The sequence below is a fragment of the Hyperolius riggenbachi genome, chromosome 10 (genome assembly GCF_040937935.1).
Source record: "Hyperolius riggenbachi isolate aHypRig1 chromosome 10, aHypRig1.pri, whole genome shotgun sequence".
NCBI lineage: Eukaryota > Metazoa > Chordata > Amphibia > Anura > Hyperoliidae > Hyperolius > Hyperolius riggenbachi.
The window spans coordinates 4,011,887-4,035,844 of record NC_090655.1 but is presented as its reverse complement, the minus strand read 5'-3'; the positions used below and the strand labels follow the sequence as shown (position 1 = coordinate 4,035,844).

Sequence of the window (23,958 nt, the reverse complement as noted above, 5' to 3'; positions counted from 1 at the left end):
AAACTTTATTTGACACTACCTGGTTAATAAACGGACAATATTGTCACATGACTCTAGATCAGCTATATAAGGGCATACAGTATAAATCATCACATATCTTAAAGTGGTCTGAAAGTCAGCATTTCTACTTTGCTCTAAAAGATTCCTCACAGCTTTAAGCTACTATCTCAGAATTTATTTTTAGCAGAATATCACTGAAATGGTTAAAAAAAGCACTTTGTCCTGCTATTTAGCTTGAAATCCGCATCCAAACTGGAGATAACAGTACATTTGTTTACATTCCAATGTTAATACATTTGTCTGTAACAAGTAAAAAACACTTTCTGAGAAGCTGTTTCTGTTTCAGGCACACACACAGTTCAGAACAGCTAATTAGAAGATTTTAATATATAATAATAAGCAGTTGGAATAAAATGCAATGGAAGCTTGGAATCTTATTTGTAAACAGACAATATTACTTGTGCACAAAGGCAAATATGATAACTGTATGAATAATAAAAAGTAGAAAAATACATTTTTGTTGAATGTTATGTCAGAGTTTCAGACCACTTTAACTCCCTTTATAGTATTATGTGTAGGCAGTTGGTATATTGTCTGTTCTGAGCCTTGACAAAGGGGAACCCCAGTGGCCCTGAAACCACCTTTGGTGAATGGTCAGAATTGGTCTTTACCCATGTAAGAATAAATGGTGGGTTTTGGACATTCTAGTGTGCAGGCCTTTGTGGATATTGGTTGCATCCCCTCCCAACCAGATGGTCAACTCAGGCGACCCAACTAGTGGCAGCCACTGTGAGCCAGTTCACAGAGGTTAATTCACCAGTGCAAACAGCCAACAAACAAACCTGTGAGGGATACAGTCGTCTTCCTAGAGGCTCCCTGTGACAGATTCTCTGGTGGAAATCACAATCATACAAAAATGAGCACACAAAGCCAGAATTGGAGTGCCCCTTTAACTTTGTAGCTCACTTAAAAAAAATATTTTGTCAGTCCCAAAATCAGTCAAATCAAAGATAGCTTTATTGGCATGACCAAGATTCATACAGGTATTGCCAAAGCAGGGGGAAAAGGCGGACATGGAAGGGGGGTAGGGGGAAATTGGCTAAGCAGTCTGTGGACATTTTTAGGTTTACAGTTCCGTTATGCTCCTCTCAGTCTGTGGCATGCTGTGACAGTGTGCAGCGATTGTCACTGTGGATTCCTCCTCTCGGTCTGTGGCATGCTGTGACACAGTGTGCAATGATGGTCACTGTGGATTCCTCCTCTCAGTCTGTGGCATGCTGTGACAGTGTGCAGTGATGGTCACTGTGGAGTCCTCCTCTCAGTCTGTGGCATGCTGTGACATAGTGTGCAGCGATTGTCACTGTGGATTCCTCTTCTCAGTCTGTGGCATGCTGTGACATAGTGTGCAGCGATTGTCACTGTGGATTCCTCCTCTCGGTCTGTGTCATGCTGTGATGTAGTGTGCAGTGATTGTCACTGTGGATTCCTCCTCTCGGTCTGTGTCATGCTGTGATGTAGTGTGCAGTGATGGTCACTGTGGATTAGGGCTGCACGATTTTAGGGAAAAATTGAAATTGCGATTTTTCTCTCAGAAATTGCAATTTCGATTTTTTCACGATTTTTTTAAAACAAGCTTTAGCATGCATGTCCCGCGTAGGAGGGCGGGGTCAGGGTCTGTCAGGTTGATGGCAGGGGGCTGAACATGATCTGGAGCGTATGATGGCGGCGAAGGGGGGTGGAGCCCAGCTGTGGCGGGCTCTGTGTCAGACCATTTAGCTGTGCATTGTATTTCAGGCAATGCACATTCAGCCTGCTGTGAACTAAGTCCTCTATGATGACCCTGGGCTGGGGCTTAAAAATAATGTGCGGCGGACGATTGGCTAAGTCCCGGGCAGCGGGGGGGCGGTTCATGTGAATACGATCTGGTGATCGTCAGTATCTGCCGTTTTCAGAGTGCCCGCTGTCTGTACGCTTGGCCGCATGGTCCGCCTACCGCTGCGCCGAGGAGATCCACTGATTGGCCAGAAGCAGTGCATATTTATGATTGTTAATGAGCCGGCCAGCGGGGGGCGGATACACTCGAGCGAGCGGCACACAGCTTTACCAATCGCTGGATAGCGATGGAATGATGGCAGCGGTAGGCGGAGCTGTACGCTCTGTATTATTTATCTTCCTCTAGAGAAAGGTGCAATAAAAAAAACAAAAAAACACAGCAGATTCACGTTACATTCATTGTTCCCTAGAGAGCTCTATAAACCCTAAACCAGAGCCATATCATATACTTCAAGATCTACTACAAAGAATCTCGATAAGGGCCCTTTTCCACTAGCAATTGCGATTCAGCAAAGTGAACACATTTTCCCGGCATTTGCACTGCATAGCAAAATCGCGGCAAAAATCACTCCGCAGCACGATCGCGTTTGAGTCAAAAAGGAATCGTGGTAGTGGAAATTACCTACTGCGATTCCTATGTTAAAAAGCAAACCGTAGCAATTTAAAAATCACTAGCGGTTTGTGATTCAGCATCACAATTGCCGCTAGTGGAAAAGGGCCCTAAGGGGATGCATGGACTTGAAACCAGCCCCGCCCCCTCCATAATTTCCTGAGCAGGGTTACAAAAATGACTTAAAGAGAACCCGAGGTGGGTTTGAAGAATATTATCTGCATACAGTGGCTGAATCTGCCTATACAGCCCAGCCTCTGTTGCTATCCCAAACCCCCCTAAGGTCCCCCTGCACTCTGCAATCCCTCATAAATCATAGCCACGCTGCTGACAAACAGCTTGTCAGAGCTGGCTGTTTTTTATCTCTATAGTGTCAGTCTGCTGCTCTCCCCGCCTCCTGCAGAACTCCAGTCCCCGCCTGCATCCCTTCCCTCCCTGCTGATTGGAGGGAAGGGACGGGGGCAGGGACCAGAGCTATGCAGGAGGCGGGGGAGCAGCGGAGACTGACACTACAGATGTAAACACAGCCTCACAGCACGGCTGTGATTTATGAGGGATTGCAGAGTGCAGGGGGACCTTAGTGGGGTTTGGGATAGCAACAGAGGCTGGGCTGTATAGGCAGATCCAGCCTCTGTATGCAGATAACATTCTTTAAACACACCTCGGGTTCTCTTTAATTCACCTTGAAATAAAAGAATAGTCATTTTACTAAATTATTCCGTTTTCCGTCTATGCTGGCCATTATCAGAGAGTTATTAGATAGTATTTGGGTGTGGCTAAACCACCCAGCATGACTAGCATCTAGTTCCTACACCAAGTTCCAGTGTGCTCGCAAAGTCAATGTTGCAATATATTGTACCGGTTTATAGATTCTAATTAAAAGCAGAGAATGCCAGAAACACGCCTGTATTCTCTGTGTGTTCTGATCAACTGACGCCAGATGTCAAATGCTTTTCTGCACACTTGCAGAAGCCAATGTGAACTGTCCCTAAGGTCTTCACATGCCCATAAGCATACATATGAACTGGCCCCCAGCAGACTTATACAGCCGGTATATGGCTGATCCTGCTTCTGCACAAGTCCGGGCCATGTTAAATACTATTCCCCCTCCCGGTCCACGTGGATGGTGGGGAATGATGAAATTTGTTTTCCAACTATTGCTGGAAGGTGAATTATTGTGTTTGAAAAGCAACTTCAGCTCAGTCTTCTGACGGCGCCAAAGTTACTCCCTGTGCCCTGCTATAGCCGTAATTCCTATTACGGTCTATGGTGGCGCTGGCTGCGGCCAAATCTCCTGCGCGGTTATTACAGCTCTCGGCCCAGTAGAACAAAGCCACTCGTCCATGAGCAGCTTCATTAACCACCCTGGCGTTCTATTGATTGCGCCAGGGTGGCAGCGCAGCAGTATTTTTTTTTTTTTTTTAACCATGTAGCTAGCTTAGCGCTAGCTACATGATTCCCCCCTCCCTGCTTCCTCCCTCCCACCCGTCTGACCGCCGCATCAGTGGCGATCATCCCCAAAACACAGCTAGCAAAGTGCTAGCTGCGTGGTGTTTAAAAAGAAAAAAAAAAACGAAAATCGGCCCACCAGGGCCTGAGCGTTGCCGTGGCGGTTATGGACGAGCTGAGCTCATCCATAGTGCCAAGGAGGTTAAAGAGGCACTTAACAAAACGGCTTTTTACCTTTTATGTTAGGCATGTTTCCCCCCGTTAAAACGCTGCTATCCCGCGGCAGAACGAGGATTTTTTTTACCCCCCTGCAAATTCCATGACTTTCTTGGTCGTGGATTTTGCTGCCCGGGGAGGCAGAGCTTTGAGCTGTAGCTCTGCCTCCATGTGCGTCAATCCGTGCGTATCTCTGCCTCTCCCGCCCCTCAGTGAAGGAACACTGAAAGGGGAGAGGAGAGGCGGCGATCCGCGCTGATGTATTTGAGTAGAGGCAGAGCTGCAGCCAAAAGCTCTGCCTCTAACAGAAGCGCTCCCCGCAGTGTGCCCCAGGGGATTTGGGGGGGGGGGGGGGGGGGGTAAAAAAAACAACAACCTCATTCTGCTGCGGAATAGCATTTTAACAGGGGCAAACATGCCTAACATAAATAAAAGGTAAAAAGCAGTTTTTAAATTGGCTTCAGAGTCTCTTTAAAGAGAATCTGTAACGTCAAAACGTCCCCTGGGGGGTACTCACCTCGGGTGGGGGGGAAGCCTCAGGATCCTGATGAGGCTTCCCACGCCGTCCTCCGTCCCTCAGGGGTCTCGCTGGAGCCCTCCGTACAGCGGCGACGTAAATATTTACCTTCCCGGCTCCTGCGCAGGCGCTCTGACGGCTGTCGGCTCCGAAGTAGGCGGAAATACCCGATCGCCGTCGGGTCTGCTCTACTGTGCAGGCGCAAGTATCAGGCGCCTGCGCAGTAGAGCAGACCCGACTGAGATTGGGCATTTGTCTACTTCGGAGCCGAAAGCAGCCACAGCGCCCCCGCTGGAGCCAGCAAAGGTAAATATTGAATTGACAGTCGGGTCTGTCGCCGGCTGTTCGGAGGGCTGCAGCGAGACCCCCGTAGGACAGAGGACGGCGTGGGAAGCCTCATTAGGATCCCGAGGCTTCCCCCACCCGAGGTGAGTACCCCCCAGGGGAGGTTTTTCATGTTACAGTGTCTCTTTAAAAGGGACACTGTAAGGGGGGGGGGGGGGGGGGTCAGGGGAAAACAAGTTAAAAAGTTACCCGGGGCTTCTAATGGTCCCCTGCAGACATCCTGTGCCTGCGCAGCCAATCCCCAATGCTCCGGCCCCGCCTCCGATTCACTTCTGGAATTTCAAACTTTAAAGTCTGAAAACCACTGCGCCTGCGTTGCCGTGTCCTTGCTGCCGCTGATGGCACCAGAAGCATACTGTGCAGGCCCAGTATGGTCTGTGCCTGCGCTCCTGGTGACATCAGAGGGAGTGAGTAAAGTCTGAAATTCCGGATGTGAACCTAGAGGCGGGGCCGGAGCATCGGTGAGTGGCTGCGCGGGCACAGGCTGTCTGTGGGGGACCATTAGAAGTTCAACTCATTTTCCACCGACCCCCTACAGTATTCCTTTAAGCAAATATTTGCAAATGGATGCAGAATTATGCAGCTTGAAAAGCAATCAATCTAGTCCTATCAACGTGGAATGTGATTGGCCCATTTCCAAGCTGTATAAACATACACAGTCCTGCATCAACTCAAATTAACTTCATTGACTATGCCTAGTTGTCAGAGATTGATAAAGTGAACCTCCGGACTAAAAATCTACTCAGCAGCACTGAAAAGGCTTGGTGATTCTTTAACAGTTTCACAGCATCAGAACTTTGTTTTTCTTATCCAAGCCTCATTTTTAGCTGCACAGATGAAATCTGCCAGGGCATTTTCCTCCTGATGCTGTGCAAAGCATGATGGGATTTCTGATGTTTTTGTTCTCGTTGCCTAGCGCAGGCAGCTGGGAGGGGTGATCAGGACACAGGACTGTTGGAACTGTGTCTCATGCTCCCTGTCCCCTCCTTTCATCCAAAAAGATGGCTGCCCCCATGAAATCACACACATTTGCCTGTTCTTTTAAAGCAGGGTGGGTAATAGGTTATATTACCTATTTTAATTAACATAACTAATGTAACTTAATGACAGTATGTTTGTTTAGGCTGAAGTTACTCTTTAATGAGATGCAAATACCCACCTAGCCGCCATATTCTGTATGGTTTGCGTAAAGCCTGGTACACACATACAGTTTTGACTGGCCAATTTTACCACTTTCACGTAGTATGAAAGCCTACCTACACAATCTGTTTGCAGCATTCAGAACCTGCTGGCTCTCGTACTACATGGAGGTGATAAAAATTGGTCAGTGATTTGCCAATCAAAATTGGACGCACCCTCGTCTCCACCCGTCCTGCACAGGACACCTCAGGCCCGCGCAGTAGTACAGAGCAGCCCGGTCCTGGCTTTATCCAACGAGCAGCTCCATGCTACTGCACAGGGAAAGGTGCCTCCCTTGGTACTCCCAGGTAAGTCCAGGTTCAGTTTATTTTTTGTATTCGGGTTCCCTTTAAAGTCACAGGTTTGCTTTCATGTTTTATTAGTAAATGCTTTTCAAAGTGAAAGGTTATAATAAATAAGTAAGACACATACATACAAAGCTCATTGCACATCACTCCTTTATTGAAATGATCTTAAATAAAATGGATATTTCTATGAGGGATAAATAACCGTCAAACAAAGTGTCATAATCCTGGTTCACTTTACAGGCAAAGAGCGGAAGCCTCCAACAAGCAGATGTACACTGTGAGCACAGCACACTCTATACATTTACAGTATTGCGATGTCCGCAGACACTAGAGGTGACTAGGAGGGATTCGCGGGAAGCTGGAAATACAGGCTATGCGGAAGCGGCGACAGTGTGACGGGGGAACTCCGCACGGAGGTCTGGCTGGAATGTCCCTGATAGAGGGATGGTCACGGAGATGCAGATATTGGTGCAAACTTTATGCAACCTGGAAATGGACCAATGAAATCCAGCTGCCACTAAGAATTAGCATCTCTCCGACCGTCCCTAGTGTCCTAACAAGACACTGATCCCCAAGTGTTGAACGCACACGCAGAACTGACTTATTTGGAAGAACTCACATGCCGAAGCTGCAGTAATCAGAGCAGGAACCAGTAAGAACATTCATAGTGATCCGGTCAACCTTGTATTCAACAGTGAAAACGACATTTTAAAGAGAAGTCTTGCCAGCAAAATGATCCTCCACCTACATGATGCCCAGAGCCCTGCAGGATTTGGAAGGTTCTCCCAGAAAAAGATAGAGAGACAAATGGCTAACCTGGGTGGAGGTTCTCCCCCAACAATACCCAAGATATCAGGACAGGATTCCCAGCCAACTACCAAGGCCACATTCTGCTGGGAGAGACCCGCCAGCCATATAGCAGCAGTACTACAAGACATGCTATGTGCTACACAAAGGCTTTACCCACCCAGCACCACCAGCACTAGAGGAGGGTGAAGGTATGGAGAGACCCCCAAGAATTGAATTAAGCAGCTTATGCCTCTCCAGCTACTGAATTACTTCAAGCTAGAAAGATTCACATACCGGTATCAGTGCGGAGAAATACAAAGGACTTCTGAACGCGGAGCAGCTACCCACTGCAAGCAATGATGTCACCCACTGAAACCGATGTCACCCACCAAAGGGAACGATGTCACCCCTCAGCATTGGAGTCTGTCTGGAATGTGTAAGTGCTCTAACAATGATTTCTCAGAGAATGAATCAATTCTGATTGGTTGCTATGGGCAATAACTCCACCAAGCCAGCAACCTCTGCTCAAGTTTTCAGAAGCCCCCAAACCGTTTTCGAACATAATGTGCTTGACCAGTACAGTCGTCTAGAGAACATCATCCGTATAGAAGAAGAGCGGGACCTGAGGGAGTGGAGTTTCAAGGCATATTAGACAGCCGGACCTTGCCAAACAAAACACGGATAATAAAATCTAAAGTAGACTATTGGGGAATGTGCCTTTAAGAACCTATAAAAACTTCAACTGTAAAAAAAGGAAGAAAAAGAAAAACCTGCTGGGAAACACTTTGCGTGTAAATGCAGCAAGTGCAGTCAGGACATTGGTCACCGCCCACACAGCCATTGGCCAATTAGACACCTACATGATGACAGAAGAATAAGGTGGAAAGTGATTGGTTACCGCCCACACAGCCATTGGCCTATCAGAATACGTCTACATACTAACAGAAGAATAAGGTTTTCCAGCTGGCATAACAGAGGGTTAATGAGATGCTGATTACTCCAGCATAGATGAGGCTTGGGATTGAGCCAATCAGATGCACTTCCTGTTGATTCTGATTGGCCCATTTCCAAGCTACATACAACTGAGCCAGAACGATCAGCACCTCACCGTTCATCGCGAAGGACAGATAAAAGAATGCCATGGCTCGCTTTGTGTTGAGTGATGTGTCGCTAACAGAACCCGTATCCATATCCTAGCTATTCCTAGCAGAGCCAGCGTGGGGCGCACCGGCTGTGAGAGATGGCGGGAGGGTGATAGGAGGCGTCACATACGGCTGTATTTCAGTATCCCTGCTCGTCACGTGTCTAGGTTAAAAGTAAACTAAGGGATGGAAGCGTCTGATCTCCGGAGAGGTCAGGTTACTTCTTGGCTTTTCCCTGGGCTGCCACGGCCTCCATGGCTTTGCGGACCGTCTCTTCATCCCCGAGGAACTGCATCGGCTTGATGGGCTTCAGGTTCTTGTCCAGCTCATAGACGATGGGGATACCGGTGGGCAGATTCAGCTCCATGATCTGCTCCTCGGACATATCTGCAGGGAGCGGAGAGAAAGGGAGGCTGATGAGACAAGATTCAAAATGTAGCAATCAGAAAATCAAAGTCATGGCATAAAACAAAACTCCAAAAGGTGTAACCAACCACTGAAACATCATAAGAGACTCATGACTTCAATTCCATTGTGAACTCAGGGCATTGGGGGCCACTGTACACAGAGATTCTTGGCAGAGGCAGTCATTATAGGACGCCTCCGCAGAGTCTAGCAGGTGTATGTAGCTTAACACTTCCCTGTACAATCATTTCCATACATGGCATATTATCAGTGGCGTATGTATTATGTACAGGGGAGCAGGCATGGCTCATGCTATGGAGGCACACAGTGCCGTGGGTACCATGCCTGAACCCCCATCCCCCTTTCTCCGCCCGCGGCGTACTTCATAGGTGGAAGTGATGTCATTGGTCACTTCCTGCACGGTCTCCTGTTTTCTAATCAGCATTGACCTGAGGTCTGCGAGCATCTTGGGAAGGCGGATGGGTGGCAAGGGGAAGAAGGGGCTACCTTGACCTCCTGTACTGGGGGAGGGGGCTACCTATCAGGAGGCCTACATTGGCAATCTAGACTGAGAGCAGAGAAGGGGCTACCTTGGCTATCATGCTGAGGGAAAGGGGGGCTACCTATGTAGGTGCCTGCACAGTAAGCTGAAGCAGCTCTTGCACATGCAGCTGTACAGTACGACCACACATGTGCAAGATGGGCGGCTGCAAACCAGGCAGTGGCATCGAAGACATAGGAAGCCTCCGGACCATTCATAGGTTTCCCTTTCTTAGGTAAGTATCTGTTTTATGTCACCTCGGATTTGCTTTAAAGTAGCCATTTGCTGTTACCTTGCAGGGGTTTCAGTTTTCCTTGAGCCACATATTTTTTTTACTGCATTAAGCAAAGCTAGCGGTGGTGGAGTTCTGATCAGTTTTCCATTTGGTGAGCATTACACAGAGGTAAAAGATCATTTTTTCCCCAGATTTTAAATTTAAGAAATATTGATGGGTTTCCAGATCAAACATACACTGTATAGTGAGAGTATTGCTGTGCTCCTCATATAAAAGACCTTACACACAGGAAGGGCGGATCCTAGGGGGGCGTAGCCATATTACATAATGTATAGCATATGCCTCCTTGTACAGAGAGACCTTACACACAGGAAGGGTGGATCCTAGGGGGCGTGGCCATATTACACAATGTATAGCTTATGCCTCCTTGTACAGAGACCTTACACACAGGAAGGGCGGATCCTAGGGGGGCGTGGCCATATTACATAATGTATAGCGTATGCCTCCTTGTACAGAGAGACCTTACACACAGGAAGGGCGGATCCTAGGGGGCGTGGCCATATTACACAATGTATAGCGTATGCCTCCTTGTACAGAGAGACCTTACACACAGGAAGGGCGGATCCTAGGGGGCGTGGCCATATTACATAATGTATAGCATATGCCTCCTTGTACAGAGACCTTACACACAGGAAGGGTGGATCCTAGGGGGCGTGGCCATATTACACAATGTACAGCGTATGCCTCCTTGTACAGAGAGACCTTACGCACAGGAAGGGTGGATCCTAGGGGGCGTGGCCATATTACACAATGTATAGCGTATGCCTCCTTGTACAGAGACCTTACACACAGGAAGGGTGGATCCTAGGGGGCGTGGCCATATTACACAATGTATAGCGTATGCCTCCTTGAACAGAGACCTTACACACAGGAAGGGTGGATCCTAGGGGGCGTGGCCATTACACAATGTATAGCGTATGCCTCCTTGTACAGAGAGACCTTACACACAGGAAGGGTGGATCCTAGGGGGCGTGGCCATATTACACAATGTATAGCGTATGCCTCCTTGTACAGAGAGACCTTACACACAGGAAGGGTGGATCCTAGGGGGTGTGGCCATATTACACAATGTATAGCATATGCCTCCTTGTACAGAGAGACCTTACACACAGGAAGGGTGGATCCTAGGGGGCGTGGCCATATTACACAATGTATAGCGTATGCCTCCTTGTACAGAGAGACCTTACACACAGGAAGGGTGGATCCTAGGGGGCGTGGCCATATTACACAATGTATAGCGTATGCCTCCTTGTACAGAGAGACCTTACACACAGGAAGGGTGGATCCTAGGGGGCGTGGCCATATTACACAATGTATAGCGTATGCCTCCTTGTACAGAGAGACCTTACACACAGGAAGGGTGGATCCTAGGGGGTGTGGCCATATTACACAATGTATAGCGTATGCCTCCTTGTACAGAGAGACCTTACACACAGGAAGGGTGGATCCTAGGGGGCGTGGCTATATGACATAATGTATAGCATATGCCTCCTTGTACAGAGAGACCTTACATACGAGAAGGATGGGTCCTAGGGGATGTGGCCACGTAAACCACAATAATTTCAGCCGTTAACCTCCTTAGCGGTAATCCTGAGTCAGGCTCGGGAAGGAAGTCCACCGCTCAGAGCGGTAATCCCATGTCTGAGCGAGATATATGCAGGAGCTGCTGCAGATCTCTCTGTGGTATGTTTCTTTTGTTTTTGGAGTCTACAAGCATGTGAAAAAAAATTGCATGACTTTTAGACCCTAAATCTGGAAAAAAAAGTCACACTGCCAGGTAGGTCAATGCCCATATTCCGCTGCAAGCATCAGCTCTGTGGGGTGCTCCAGGCAAAGAGGGGGGAGGGGTCTATAGGAAGTGTTTTGCTGTCTGACATCCAGGATTGAAGGGGAGGGAGCAGCTCATTGCATAGAGTACAATTTACATCACTTAGCATGAGAAATATAGGGTTTAGTTTACACAGAAGCATAAAGCTGAATAATGGCTACACAAACATCCCCTCTGTACGTTATCCAGCCCCGCGAATCGCTTGGAAAACTGATGAGCGAAGCACTTTGGTGGATTTGCTTGAATCACAGATGGCGGTGTGCGTGTGATGTTAAACTGGTGACTCCTCGTGGTCTGTCGTCACGGCATCGGGCAGATAAAGTACGGCGCAGTGATCACACGGGGGATGAAAAGCTGCAGGGCGTTTCCAGACTTACTCTCCAGATGTTTGACGATTCCTCGGAGGCTGTTGCCGTGGGCTACGATCAGGACCCTCTTCCCGTCCTTGATCTGAGGGACAATCTCGTCGTTCCAGAAAGGCAGGGCCCTGGCAATGGTGTCCTTCAGGCTCTCGCAGCTCGGAAGCTGGTCCTCTGTCAGGTCAGCATAGCGGCGATCCTGGGGAGGAACACGACTAAGGGTTACAATAATAATAATAATAATAATAATAATAATAATAATAATAATAAGAGGATTATGATGAACACGCAAAACTTTACATTTTAGAAATCTGAGCTCAAATGCAATTAACTTTTTCTCCTGAGTATTTCTACTAGGAGATCATTTTCATCTTCTCTTTAAAATAAAGAGACTCTGTAATAAAGAAAAACAAAAAAACCCTCCAGGGAATATTTACCTCAGGAGGGGGGGGGAAGCCTCAGGGTCCCAATGCGGCAACCCCCCCCCCCCCCCCCCCCATCCCCTGCAGCTGATCCAGCTCTGACTCCCCCGAACCCTCCCCCGATAAGCCTGACAAGGGATGATTTATGTACCTCTCCAGGATTCAGTGCAGGCGCAGTAGCGGCTCTGCCTTCGGGTAAGGCGGAAATTGCCGAATCCAATCATATCTACTCTACTGCGCAGGCGCAAAGGACTCGCGCATGAGCTGTAGAGCGGATCCGATCGGGTTCAGCTATTTCCACCTTAACACGAATGAAGAGCGGCTAGCACGCCTGCGCTGGGTCCCGGTAGGTAAATATTTACCTCAACGCACTTTGGGGGACCAGGACAGGCTGACGGAGGAGGATGGGGGAAGCCTCGTTAGGATCCAGAGGCTTCCCCCTCCCGAGGTAAGCACCCCCAGAGGGATTTTTTTTAATTACAGATCCTCTTAAACCTCCCTAGTGGTATGGACGAGCCTGGCTTGTCCAGCAAAGAGATGCTGAAATCGGTATGGACGAGTCAGGCTTGTCCATGCAGCCAGGGAGATTTCTAGCTGCTCTGCGCTGCTGGCTCCACTTTTTCTGCACGTGTGGGCTTCCCTGGTACTGATGGATGGCTGGCAGCACACTGTGGGTAGTGATCTGAGCTACCCACAGTGCGCCAACATGTTTCCATCAGTCCCAGAGAAGCCCACATGGAGCCGGCGGGGCAGAGCATCCACATGTCCCCCATCCCTTCCTTCCTCTTTTTTGATCCACCTGCCCCCTCCTTCCACCCCCCCTCCCCCACCTCTCTTCCCATACCAACTCCCTCCCTTCCGATCTTCCAACAGGTGCAGTACACCTGAAGCATTGTTAAAAATGAGGTGGGGGGGGGTAGTTGGATACTTTAGTAGTGGGAATCCTCTGGATGGCTGGATGGTGCAGAGGCTTCCTGGAACTGGCTTTACACGACCTTCTTCAGATGTTCACATTGGATTGGTCCACCTGAACGCTACATATTAGCATAACACTTGCATCAACATGCAACATATTAGCATAACATCTGCATCAACTTGGTACGCTTAGCAGAGGTGTTGGTGTCCAAATTTACAATATTGAATTCTGAACGTCTAGATTCTCCTGAAAACCACATTTCAGTAATGAATAATCAAACAGGGTCAGGGGAGTCCACTCACTATTGCTTCATGGTGCTATTCACGCGACTGCTGCTTCCTCCTTCCAAAGCCGCAAGTCAACTCCCCCCAACCCTGTCTGCTTGTTCGGTACTGAATGGCACTGACACATGGTTTTTGGGAGAATTCTGGTATTCATTATCATATCCCAAATTGGAACGCCAACATTCTTTATCAAAATCAGACCTGCCGACTTGGTGAAATTTGGATTGCAGTGTTGTTGTCTGCAGCACAGAAGCAGAGAAGAATCTGCAAATAGGTTTGCAAAGTTTTACATTCACGGTTCTTCTTCAAACTAGTCAAGTGACACGCACAGAAATGAGAATGAAAGGCTCTCACTGTAAAGATATGTGGGCTGTGCAGGTGATGTACAGTCCACAGCCCCCCCCCCCCACACCCCACAACCAGGGCCTCTGTGGAATACTCACCTTGCTGATGATGCTGTAATAATCGTGGTCGGGGTCCATAGATGGAGGAGGGATGTCGTAGGATCGTCTCCAGATCTTCACCTGCTCCTCCCCGTGTTTGGCCGCCGTCTCAGCTTTGTTGAGACCCGTCAGGCCACCGTAGTGCCTCTCGTTCAGCCGCCAGGTCCTCACCACCTTCAGCCACATCTGGTCAGTGGCCTCCAGCGCCAGCCACAGCGTGCGGATAGCCCTCTTCAGCACAGACGTGTAGCAGATGTCAAACTGGTAACCGGCATCTACAGACAGGGAGACCAGAATTCAATAATGAGGCAACTAAAGAGCGCACAGAACCCGCACCAGCACTAAAGAGCGCACAGAACCCGCACCAGCACTAACGAGCGCACAGAACACGCACCAGCACTAACGAGCGCACAGAACACGCACCAGCACTAAAGAGCGCACAGAACACGCACCAGCACTAAAGAGCGCACAGAACACGCACCAGCACTAACGAGCGCACAGAACACGCACCAGCACTAACGAGCGCACAGAACACGCACCAGCACTAACGAGCGCACAGAACACGCACCAGCACTAAAGAGCACACAGAACACGCACCAGCACTAAAGAGCGCACAGAACACGCACCAGCACTAACGAGCGCACAGAACACGCACCAGCACTAAAGAGCGCACAGAACACGCACCAGCACTAAAGAGCGCACAGAACACGCACCAGCACTAACGAGCGCACAGAACACGCACCAGCACTAACGAGCGCACAGAACACGCACCAGCACTAAAGAGCGCACAGAACACGCACCAGCACTAACGAGCGCACAGAACACGCACCAGCACTAAAGAGCGCACAGAACACGCACCAGCACTAAAGAGCGCACTGAACACGCACCAGCACTAACGAGCGCACAGAACACGCACCAGCACTAAAGAGCGCACAGAACACGCACCAGCACTAACGAGCGCACAGAACACGCACCAGCACTAACGAGCGCACAGAACACGCACCAGCACTAAAGAGCGTACAGAACACGCACCAGCACTAAAGAGCGCACAGAACACGCACCAGCACTAAAGAGCGCACAGAACACGCACCAGCACTAAAGAGCGCACAGAACACGCACCAGCACTAAAGAGCGCACAGAACACGCACCAGCACTAACGAGCGCACAGAACACGCACCAGCACTAACGAGCGCACAGAACACGCACCAGCACTAAAGAGCGCACAGAACACGCACCAGCACTAAAGAGCGCACAGAACACGCACCAGCACTAAAGAGCGCACAGAACACGCACCAGCACTAAAGAGCGCACAGAACACGCACCAGCACTAACGAGCGCACAGAACACGCACCAGCACTAACGAGCGCACAGAACACGCACCAGCACTAACGAGCGCACAGAACACGCACCAGCAGGTCACATGACTCTGCAGTACATCTGTACAGGGCTGACAAAACTATGCAGCTCTTTGTAGAGTATTTATACCATACAGCGGCAGGGCCTCCTTTTAAAGCAATTCCAAGCACAAAACCATAATTCCCTGCACTGGGCTGAAGCTGACCGGTTCTGCACTAGCCTGTAAGTCCCCCTCTATGTTCCCTTCTCTGCAGGTAGTGGTATAGGAGGCCTTAGGATGTCGTGGTGCAGGAAGATGACAGAGCTAGGAATGGTCCCTTCGAGCTTAACTTCCATAAACACTACAGGAGCAAAAACCTGCCAAAACCAGTAGCCTCTGATGTAGTCCCGCCTCCGTGTCAGCAGCTACTGGTGCAGGGAAGACAAAGGCAGCACTATATCCGCTACTGCTGCTGCTGGCTCCTATTCTCCATGTCACATAATGTGCTGTAAGGTAGCCAGTACCTGCCAGAACCAGCAGCCGCTCACGTGCTCCCAGCTCTGAGGGGGATGCTGCTGGTGTGGTGAAGTCAAAGCTCCTTATCTGCAACCTATAGACGGCGCATGCAGAGCACGGCAAGACTCGGGGCGGCCAAGCAGAGCGCGGCAAGGCTCGGGGCGGACAAGCAGAGCGCGGCAAGACTCGGGGCGGCCAAGCAGAGCGTGGCAAGACTCCGGCTGGAGCCAAAGTCATCAGCAGCCCAGTCTGAGCTGGACTCTAAGGACTGGATATTTATGCAATTAGTTTGGGGGGGGGGGGGGGGTAGTGGGTTTGCAAACCTTTTTTTATTTTTTATGGGGGGGGGGGGGGGTAGAACCGCGTTGTAGCAAACTTTGATCTTTGGCTATAGTAATCTCAGTCTCCTGGTCCAGGCCATGTGCCTGTATGACTACAATGTATGACCAATCCTGATATACCACTACAGGATGGATGAAGCACTACTGACAAAGATAAGGTGCTGGAGTCTTATCGTCCCCCCCCCCCCCCCCCCCCCCCCCCAACACACTCACAAGTCCCAGCTCTTTATAAGGCGAGATTAAAATCCTCTCGCTGGCTCTGCATGCATGAAATAGATGAACACAGTTACCGCCCTGATCATCACATCACCACCCCGGCACTGCGGCCGGCTCCATTAGCAATACTAGGAAGATAGAGTCTCCAGCAGGGAATGTGTGATGGAGAAGACATCAGCCTGGCCCGGGTGTCCTTGGCAGGAGGGAAGGTGAAGGGAAGGACGCTGCTGCCAGCTCATCCCATTCCAGGGTAAAGATGGAGCCTCGGACATCACTAGGTCTTTATAGGTGAATGTGCAATATTACTGAGTGTGACCAGACTAGAGATACTTGCAGAGGACACCCCCATCCCCTGAGGCTCTGGAACTGTTGGGTCACTTTACTGCGCAGGTGCGAGCGGCAGAGCGGACCCGATAGGGCTCGGCTATTACCACCTGAGCATGATCGGAAAGCCGCTATTGCGCTGGATTGCAGTAAGTGAAGATTTGTGTCACTGGGGGCTGCCAGCGCAGGAACCCAAAGAGTGAAGAAGACGGGGGGTGGCATCATTAGGTGCAGAGGATTCCCCCTCCCGAGGTAAGTATCCCCCGGGTGGTGGGGTGTTACAGATGATCTTTAAGCCTTGTGCACACCACACAATTTTCACTGAAAATCAAGTGAATGATCGGGATACATAGATACGTGTGTACAGTATATATACAGCCTACTGATTGCCAGTGCCTGTTCCCAGCTGATCTCCCTGGGTTGGAAGTAGATCGGACAGGCTGGAACACGCAGCCCTGGAAACACCAACATAAGAATCTGGGTGGTGTAAACCTCATTCTGTTCAGTATTAGGAACCATTTTGCTTTCTAATGATTTTCTGCCTGGAAGTGGCAATATATCAGGAACAGAAGGAAGGAGAGTTCACACATTACCGCCTCTCTCCCATCTGTGTGTGACTATGTACACAGCTATACATACACTGCACTACATATCCATCAGCTAGCCATACACTGCACTATTACATCTACACAGCTATCCATCAGCTAGCCATACACTCAGGGCCGGTCCAAGGCAGAGGCAAGAGAGGCTCCAGCCTCGGCGCAGGGCCAGGCAGAGGCGAGAGAGGCTCCAGCCTCAGGGCGCAGTGTAGGAGGGGCCCCGGGGGCTGGGCCGAGGCAAGAGAGGCTCCAGCCTCAGGGCGCAGTGTAGGAGGGGCCCCGGGGGCTGGGCAGAGACAAGAGAGGCTGCAGCCTCAGGGCGCAGTGTAGGAGGGGCCCCGGGGGCTGGGCCGAGGCAAGAGAGGCTGCAGCCTCAGGGCGCAGTGTAGGAGGGGCCCCGGGGGCTGGCCGAGGCAAGAGAGGCTCCAGCCTCAGGGCGCAGTGTAGGTGGGGCGCACAACTCACTCAGCTATCATTCCCCTATTGTGTTTGAAGCAGAGAGAAATAAGAAAAGAGGATACATGGCAGTGACTGCAAGCCAAATAACTAGAAGAGAGTGTGTGTGTGTGTGTGTGTGTGTGTGTGTGTGTGTGTGTGTGTGTGTGTGTGTGTGTGTGTGTGTGTGTGTGTGTGTGTGTGTGTGTGTGTGTGTGTGTGTGTGTGTGTGTGTGTGTGTGTGTGTGTGTGTGTGTGTGTGTGTGTGTGTGTGTGTGTGTGTGTGTGTGTGTGTGTGTGTGTGTGTGTGTGTGTGTGTGTGTGTGTGTGTGTGTGTGTGTGTGTGTGTTTTTAACAAGGAACTTATCCAGTGACAGTTACTTTTGAGTATTTCATGGTAATATGGCATTGTTTACAAGGAAATACATATGGCAGCCTCCATATCCCTCTCACCTCGGGTTCCCTTTAAGGCAAGGGTCACACTTTGTGCAATCGCAATGGGCTTGTTCACATTTAGGGCTCATCACAGCTGTGATAAGTGCTTTTGCACGCGATTTCACGTGCGCAAAGGTTTGCACGCGATAGCTATTGACTTAGTGCGCAAAGGCGGGATATCACATTATAAACATTTCACGTGATATTGTAGATCACACGAATGGAATGCAGATCACGCGTTATAACTGCACACAGCACATCACGCGATCCGCTTGAAACTTTGCGCGTGATCAGCGTAGAACAAAACCCTCCCCTCAAAAAAAAATCTTTTTATATACACACTAAATAGTCCAATTGAAAACAGCAGATCCCTGAAGCCCAGTGACTGCTGCTTGCTGGGGTAACAGTTCTGCCCAACACTCTGATGTATACAAACATCTCCTGATGCAAACATTAATATTCTACAATGATTTATAGTATAACAGCAGAAATGCTTCTTTCACACTATGGGCTTGATTCACTCAACCGTGATAACTCAAATATCACACCTTAAAAATTAGCACGCCTTATCAGAGTATCAGAGTAGCATAGTGAGCGCAACGAACATGTGCCTGCTAATTGGCAATGGCACTCGTCCTGCCCTGAGCCCCTGCGGGTTTGTAGCGCTTGCTATGCTACTCTGATAAGGTGTGATATTTGAGTTATCACAGTTTAGTGAAACAATCCCTACACGCACTGCATCGCAACAGACCAAATCATGGCATGGATATTCCTATGTGGCTGTGCGTTCCATGGGAATAATGCACTGCATGCTGAGCGGTTTCCCGTGGCAGTGAGGAATGTTCCCCCCCCCCCCCCCACGTTACTCTGGCACCACCTGGGGTGTGTATGGCCGAAGGACAGAGCCCATATTCAGCGACTGGTATAGTGCCAGGGGGGTGGGGGGGGGGCAGCGTTTTAGGTTTCATCGCTTATCCAGATATCACTAGTCATTACCGCCACGCACCCGGTACACTATGATGGCCTGACATCTTGCAGCAAGTCCAATTGACATGCTCAGCCAGAAATTGGTCGTGTCGATCAGGCGTGCACTCTGCAGTACAGATTTTCCTCCGATTCAATAATAATTATTGAATCAGATGGTCGATCGGCTGCCAAGTCGATAGCTGTATGTCCACCTTATGTTTGACAGCAAATCTCCTGGGCTGTCAGCCCGCAGCACATTTCTCACATTTCTGGGCAGGAAAACAAAAAAATACTAGTTTTCCACTATTCAAGACAAAACTGGAATACATTTCTCTCCTGCTGTCGGGTTCATTAGCCTGGAGCGATGGAAGCGATTTGGTTTTGTACCTTTGTAGGGCAGAGGCTTAAAAACACCTACAAAACAAGACAAAGGTCAGAGTTCTGCGGCTAATATCACACTGTACACTGCTGTACATCGCCTCCATAGATCACTATAGAGCAGCTCCAGTATAAGCAGCTGTTAAAAGTCTGATTTATCCATTTCTCAGCGCCACAGAATATGTTGGCGCTTAATAAATCAATAATAATCTACTGCATTTAATAGAACCTTGTAGTGCCAGTTCTGCCACTTCCTCCCTCCATGCTGGACAGTGGGCACCCTGCGGGCACAGGGGGGTGTATAGGGGGAAAATACACACTCACACCAGCCACCAGGCCTGATGATTCACTGCCAAGCAGAGCAACTGCAGGAAATTCTGCTCTGAGCGATACTCTGATGTTAGTCATTGATGTCGCCTCCGCAGACTACAGCGAATCATTTCCCAACACTCATCGTGTGGGGAAACTATACCAGAAACCTCCAGTGATGCAATTCTGCCATAACGGACATGACTAACTGAGCGTTAGAGAGGGGCGCAGAGAGAGGGGCCGTCCCGCAGGCCTGCTGATCACACTTATTGATTCTACAACCATAGGGGAAAAAGAATCTAATCATGCAAAGCAGCTTAAAGCTGCAGCAACACAGCAGGCAGATTCTGGTAAATGGAGTGGAGATGAATTATGATGGATAAATGCTTTCAGGTGTTACACAGGCAGCGTGAAGGACATTGGGCTCTATTCTCAAAGAGCCAAAAGTACCGCAAAATTTTACCGGTAAATTCCCGCCAGCGGTAAACTCCGCATTTTTTTAGCATTCACTAACATTTTCCGCATGTTTGCCGCATGCGGGAAAAAAGATGCGGAAACAGGCATTATTCATGCGGGAATCATGCGGTAAAAAGGTCGCATGAAAAAGTGTTTAAAAAAAAAAAGTTAAAGTCCACCAAGCACAGCCCTTAAGCCTCCACACTTCATTAAAGTCAATGGGATGCGGAATATATCACCTACTTCTTGTAGGTGATAAAAATTCGGTAATTAACGAAGAAAAGATGCGCCTGAACATCTTTGAGAATTGATCTTTTATTGCGGAAAATACCGACTTTTGCGGAAATTTTTCCACATAAATCCCGCACTTTTATCACACTTTTTCCGCATGCAGAAAAAACATGCGGGACATTTTGAGAATTCCAACTTGACGGTATTTTGGGTGCAAACTTCCCGCATGTACTTTACCGCATGCGGGAAGTCTTTGAGAATAGAGCCCATTAAGTAGAGGAACACATAACATTCAACCATTTACACATCTAGTTCCTCTCCATCATCCAGAACGCATGAATTACTCATGAGATGTACAGGCGTCCTGCACGAGCCAAAACGTAGCCACAGGCTGAAGATAGTCTCCACACCCAATGCAATCCCTTAAATCATTTAGGATAGTGTACTGGGTAAGGTGTTGCCTTTGAGGAAGGGTTCCAGCCTCTGAACAGAACTCGAATCCCTACTCAAGCCAATACATAAAACAGAAAGGAGTCTTAGGGCAAGGCTCCATAGAGCGTGCCCTACATAGCTGCAATTCTGGCGCTTCTAGTCCGCCAGGAGAAAAGCGTGATACAAATGTGGAGGTTACTCTCAAACGCATGCATAAACTACACCCACACTATTCAGCCAACCCCAAAGCTCGATGATGTAAAGCAGTGTTCCCCAACCCCGTCCTCAAGGTCCACCAACAGTGCATGTTTTGTGGAAACCCACGGGGGGCCATGCAGCATTGCACATCATCACGCTATAGATTGATTGCTTTCTCCTGACATTTCTGATGGATCATCATCCATTTACTGATCAGGGAATGGCCAATCAGCTAGGTGTAATGATTGATCCGTTATCAGCCTGTGTATGGCTAAGCTCTGCATCACATTGCTGGGGTGCCCTGAATATCTGATCTGCCATTGCTGCAGCTTGGACTGTCAAGACAGGTCACTGACTGATGCTGTTGCCATGGCTACATCCCCATACACACAAACACAGCAGGGGTAACAATGGCAGCCAGTTTTTGTATGGCTAGTACATACATCCCTTTCATTACTGACACATGATTTATACAGGTGTTGTGGCTGGTCAGATGCAGGTTACATGCTGACTGTGTAAGCAGCCCTGGAACCTGCATGACTTAGCAGTGTCAGTATATAGAGGGATGATTTGGCCACCCTGAAATAATAGGGTGTGGTGGGTGTCATGGTAACATTATGGGGTGTGGGTTCCATGGTAACATTATGGGGTGTGAGTGCCATGGTAGCATAAAGGAATGTGGGTGCCATGGTAACAAAGGGGTGCAGGTGCAATGGTAAGTGTGGGTGCCATGGTAACATTAAGGGGGGTGGGTGCCATGGTGACATAATGAGGCATAGGTGCCATGGTAACATAAAAAGGTGTGGGTGACATAATGGGGCATGGGTGCCATGGTAACATAAAGGAGTACATTTGAAATCGGCGCCGGTAGACTTGGGCGCAGGATTCAGCGGTATATGGCTGATCCTGCTTCTGCACAAGTCCGGGCCGATTTAATTACTATTCCCCCTCCAGGCCGCCATGGATAGTGGGGGAATGAAATAATTCGGCTTCCAGAGACTGCTGGAGGCCGAATTATTGTGTTTTTTAAGCAACTTCGGCTCCGTCTTCTGACGGAGCCGACGTTACTCACTGAGCGCCACTATAGACGGATTCCCATTACAGTCTATGGCGGCGCTGGCTGCGCCCAAATCTAGCAGCGCTGAAAAGCACTGCTCCTACATAAAGAGGTGTGGGTGCCATGGTAACATAATGGGGTGCGGGCGCCATGGTAAGTGTGGGTGCCATGGTAACATAATGGGGTGTGGGTGCTATGGTAACATAATGGGGTGTGGGTGCTATGGTAACATAATGGGGTGTGGGTGCCATGGTAACATAATGGGGTGTGGGTGCCATGGTAACATAATGGGGTGTGGGTGCTATGGTAACATAATGGGGTGTGGGTGCCATGGTAACATAATGGGGTGTGGGTGCCATGGTAACATAATGGGGTGTGGGTGCCATGGTAACATAAAGGGGTGTGGGTGCCATGGTAACATAAAGGGGTGTGGGTGCTATGGTAACATAATGGGGTGTGGGTGCCATGGTAACATAATGGGGTGTGGGTGCCGTGGTATTATGGGATGTGGGTGCCATGGTAACATAATGGGGTGCGGGTGCCATGGTAACATAATGGGGTGCGGGTGCCATGGTAACATAATGGGGTGTGGGTGCCATGGTAACATAAAGGGGTGTGGGTGCCATGGTAACCAGCCTCCCTCCCCCATAGATCACCTCGCAGCGCCTGGCCGCCCCTCTTGGCCTCCTCCGTCCCCGTCTCGCTGAGGTCCGCGTCGAACCATCCGCAGAAGCGGTTCTCCTGGTTCCAGGTGCTCTCTCCGTGGCGGATCAGGACGATCTTGTAGGCTGCCATGTCTTCCCTTCTCACCGGCTGTCACACTGCGGGACTGGAGCGGCACCGCGCATGCGCCGAGTACACCATCGGGAAGCGTGAAGTCACGCCCCGCGCCACACCCCCTCGCCTCAGTCAGTCGGGCCTCACCGCGCATGCGCAGTGCCTCAGCCGAGCGGCCATGTCCTTCCGTGGCTGGTTAGGCCTTCAGCACGGCCGAATGAGCTCCTGTTCATTGCCGCAGCTGACGTCACCGTGTCCGCGGCGGTACTGGAATAGCATTAGCCCCGCGTACGTGCGCCGCTGCCTCCGCTGAGCGGAGAGACCGCGACTCGCCCTTCTCAAACATGGCCGCTCCGGCCTCACGCTCTGCGTCTCCCCCAGAGCTCCACCCACGGGGCGCTTGTCCTCGTGCTGGGATGCACGTAAGTAGGGCGAGGGCGACGTGACCTTCAGCAGTGAGCTGGAGGAGGAGGAGCCTCGGCAGTGTCACGTGATATGACGTGTGCTGATGATGATGATTCCTCAAATGCAAACCTGAGAATAAGAGAGTTTCCTGGAGCCCAGTATTCTTATTTCCTGATACCTCCATGTCGGCATACTCTGGGTTAGGCTCCGCCCCCTTAACCCCTATAGGACCCAATTAAAATTATATAAGGGGCTGACCAACCCCCTACCTGTATTCTTTTTTTTCGTCCTCAGCCGCTATGGGACCCATCAGGTTGAGCAGTATCAGGTATATTTTAATAAGTTTGTTACAGGTTGGAAAAAAGAAGAGGAGATTAAAGCTCATTGAGCACCTTACCTCGGGCAGGTTTTTCTTTCCATAAGTTCTTTTCCTGCTCTACTCACATGCCACAGCTACTAAATGTGCGGTCTGGATGTGAGTAAATCATGCTCTGCGGTGCCTGCCGACTAAACGTCAGGAGAAACTGTGCGCCCGTTGGGTGTCTTGTCTAGCTTGGGGTGCTTGGCTTCTGTGGCTAGGAATGCCATGTGTGTCATGGCGGCGAGCGGCGCGGCAGGGGGCGTGGCCTTCTCTGGCGTCCGGATGTCGCTTCTGCGCAGGCTCAC

At 49.7% G+C, this 23,958-nt stretch overlaps 1 protein-coding gene across 1 annotated transcript; it reads right to left on the bottom strand.

Moving 5' to 3' along the window:
* Positions 1 to 6,590: 6,590 nt before the first annotated feature.
* PGAM1 (phosphoglycerate mutase 1) lies at positions 6,591 to 23,085 on the bottom strand. Its single transcript, XM_068258818.1, has 4 exons — positions 22,767 to 23,085; positions 13,882 to 14,156; positions 11,835 to 12,015; positions 6,591 to 8,775 (listed from the first exon to the last, which is right to left on the bottom strand). Exons 1-4 carry the CDS (start codon positions 22,903 to 22,905, stop codon positions 8,606 to 8,608), a joined length of 765 nt encoding a protein of 254 aa, XP_068114919.1. The 5' UTR covers positions 22,906 to 23,085; the 3' UTR covers positions 6,591 to 8,605.
* Between the last annotated feature and the right edge of the window lie 873 nt (positions 23,086 to 23,958).

Excerpts from the sequence above, each read along its gene's own strand:
- PGAM1 (XM_068258818.1), bottom strand. The coding sequence starts at position 22,905 with ATGGCAGCCTACAAGATCGTCCTGATCCGCCACGGAGAGAGCACCTGG. Across the intron at positions 14,157-22,766 it reads GGGCGGCCAGGCGCTGCGAG|ATGCCGGTTACCAGTTTGAC; the intron begins GTGATCTATGGG and ends CCCTGTCTGTAG. Across the intron at positions 8,776-11,834 it reads AATCGTCAAACATCTGGAGA|ATATGTCCGAGGAGCAGATC; the intron begins GTAAGTCTGGAA and ends CGCTCCCTGCAG.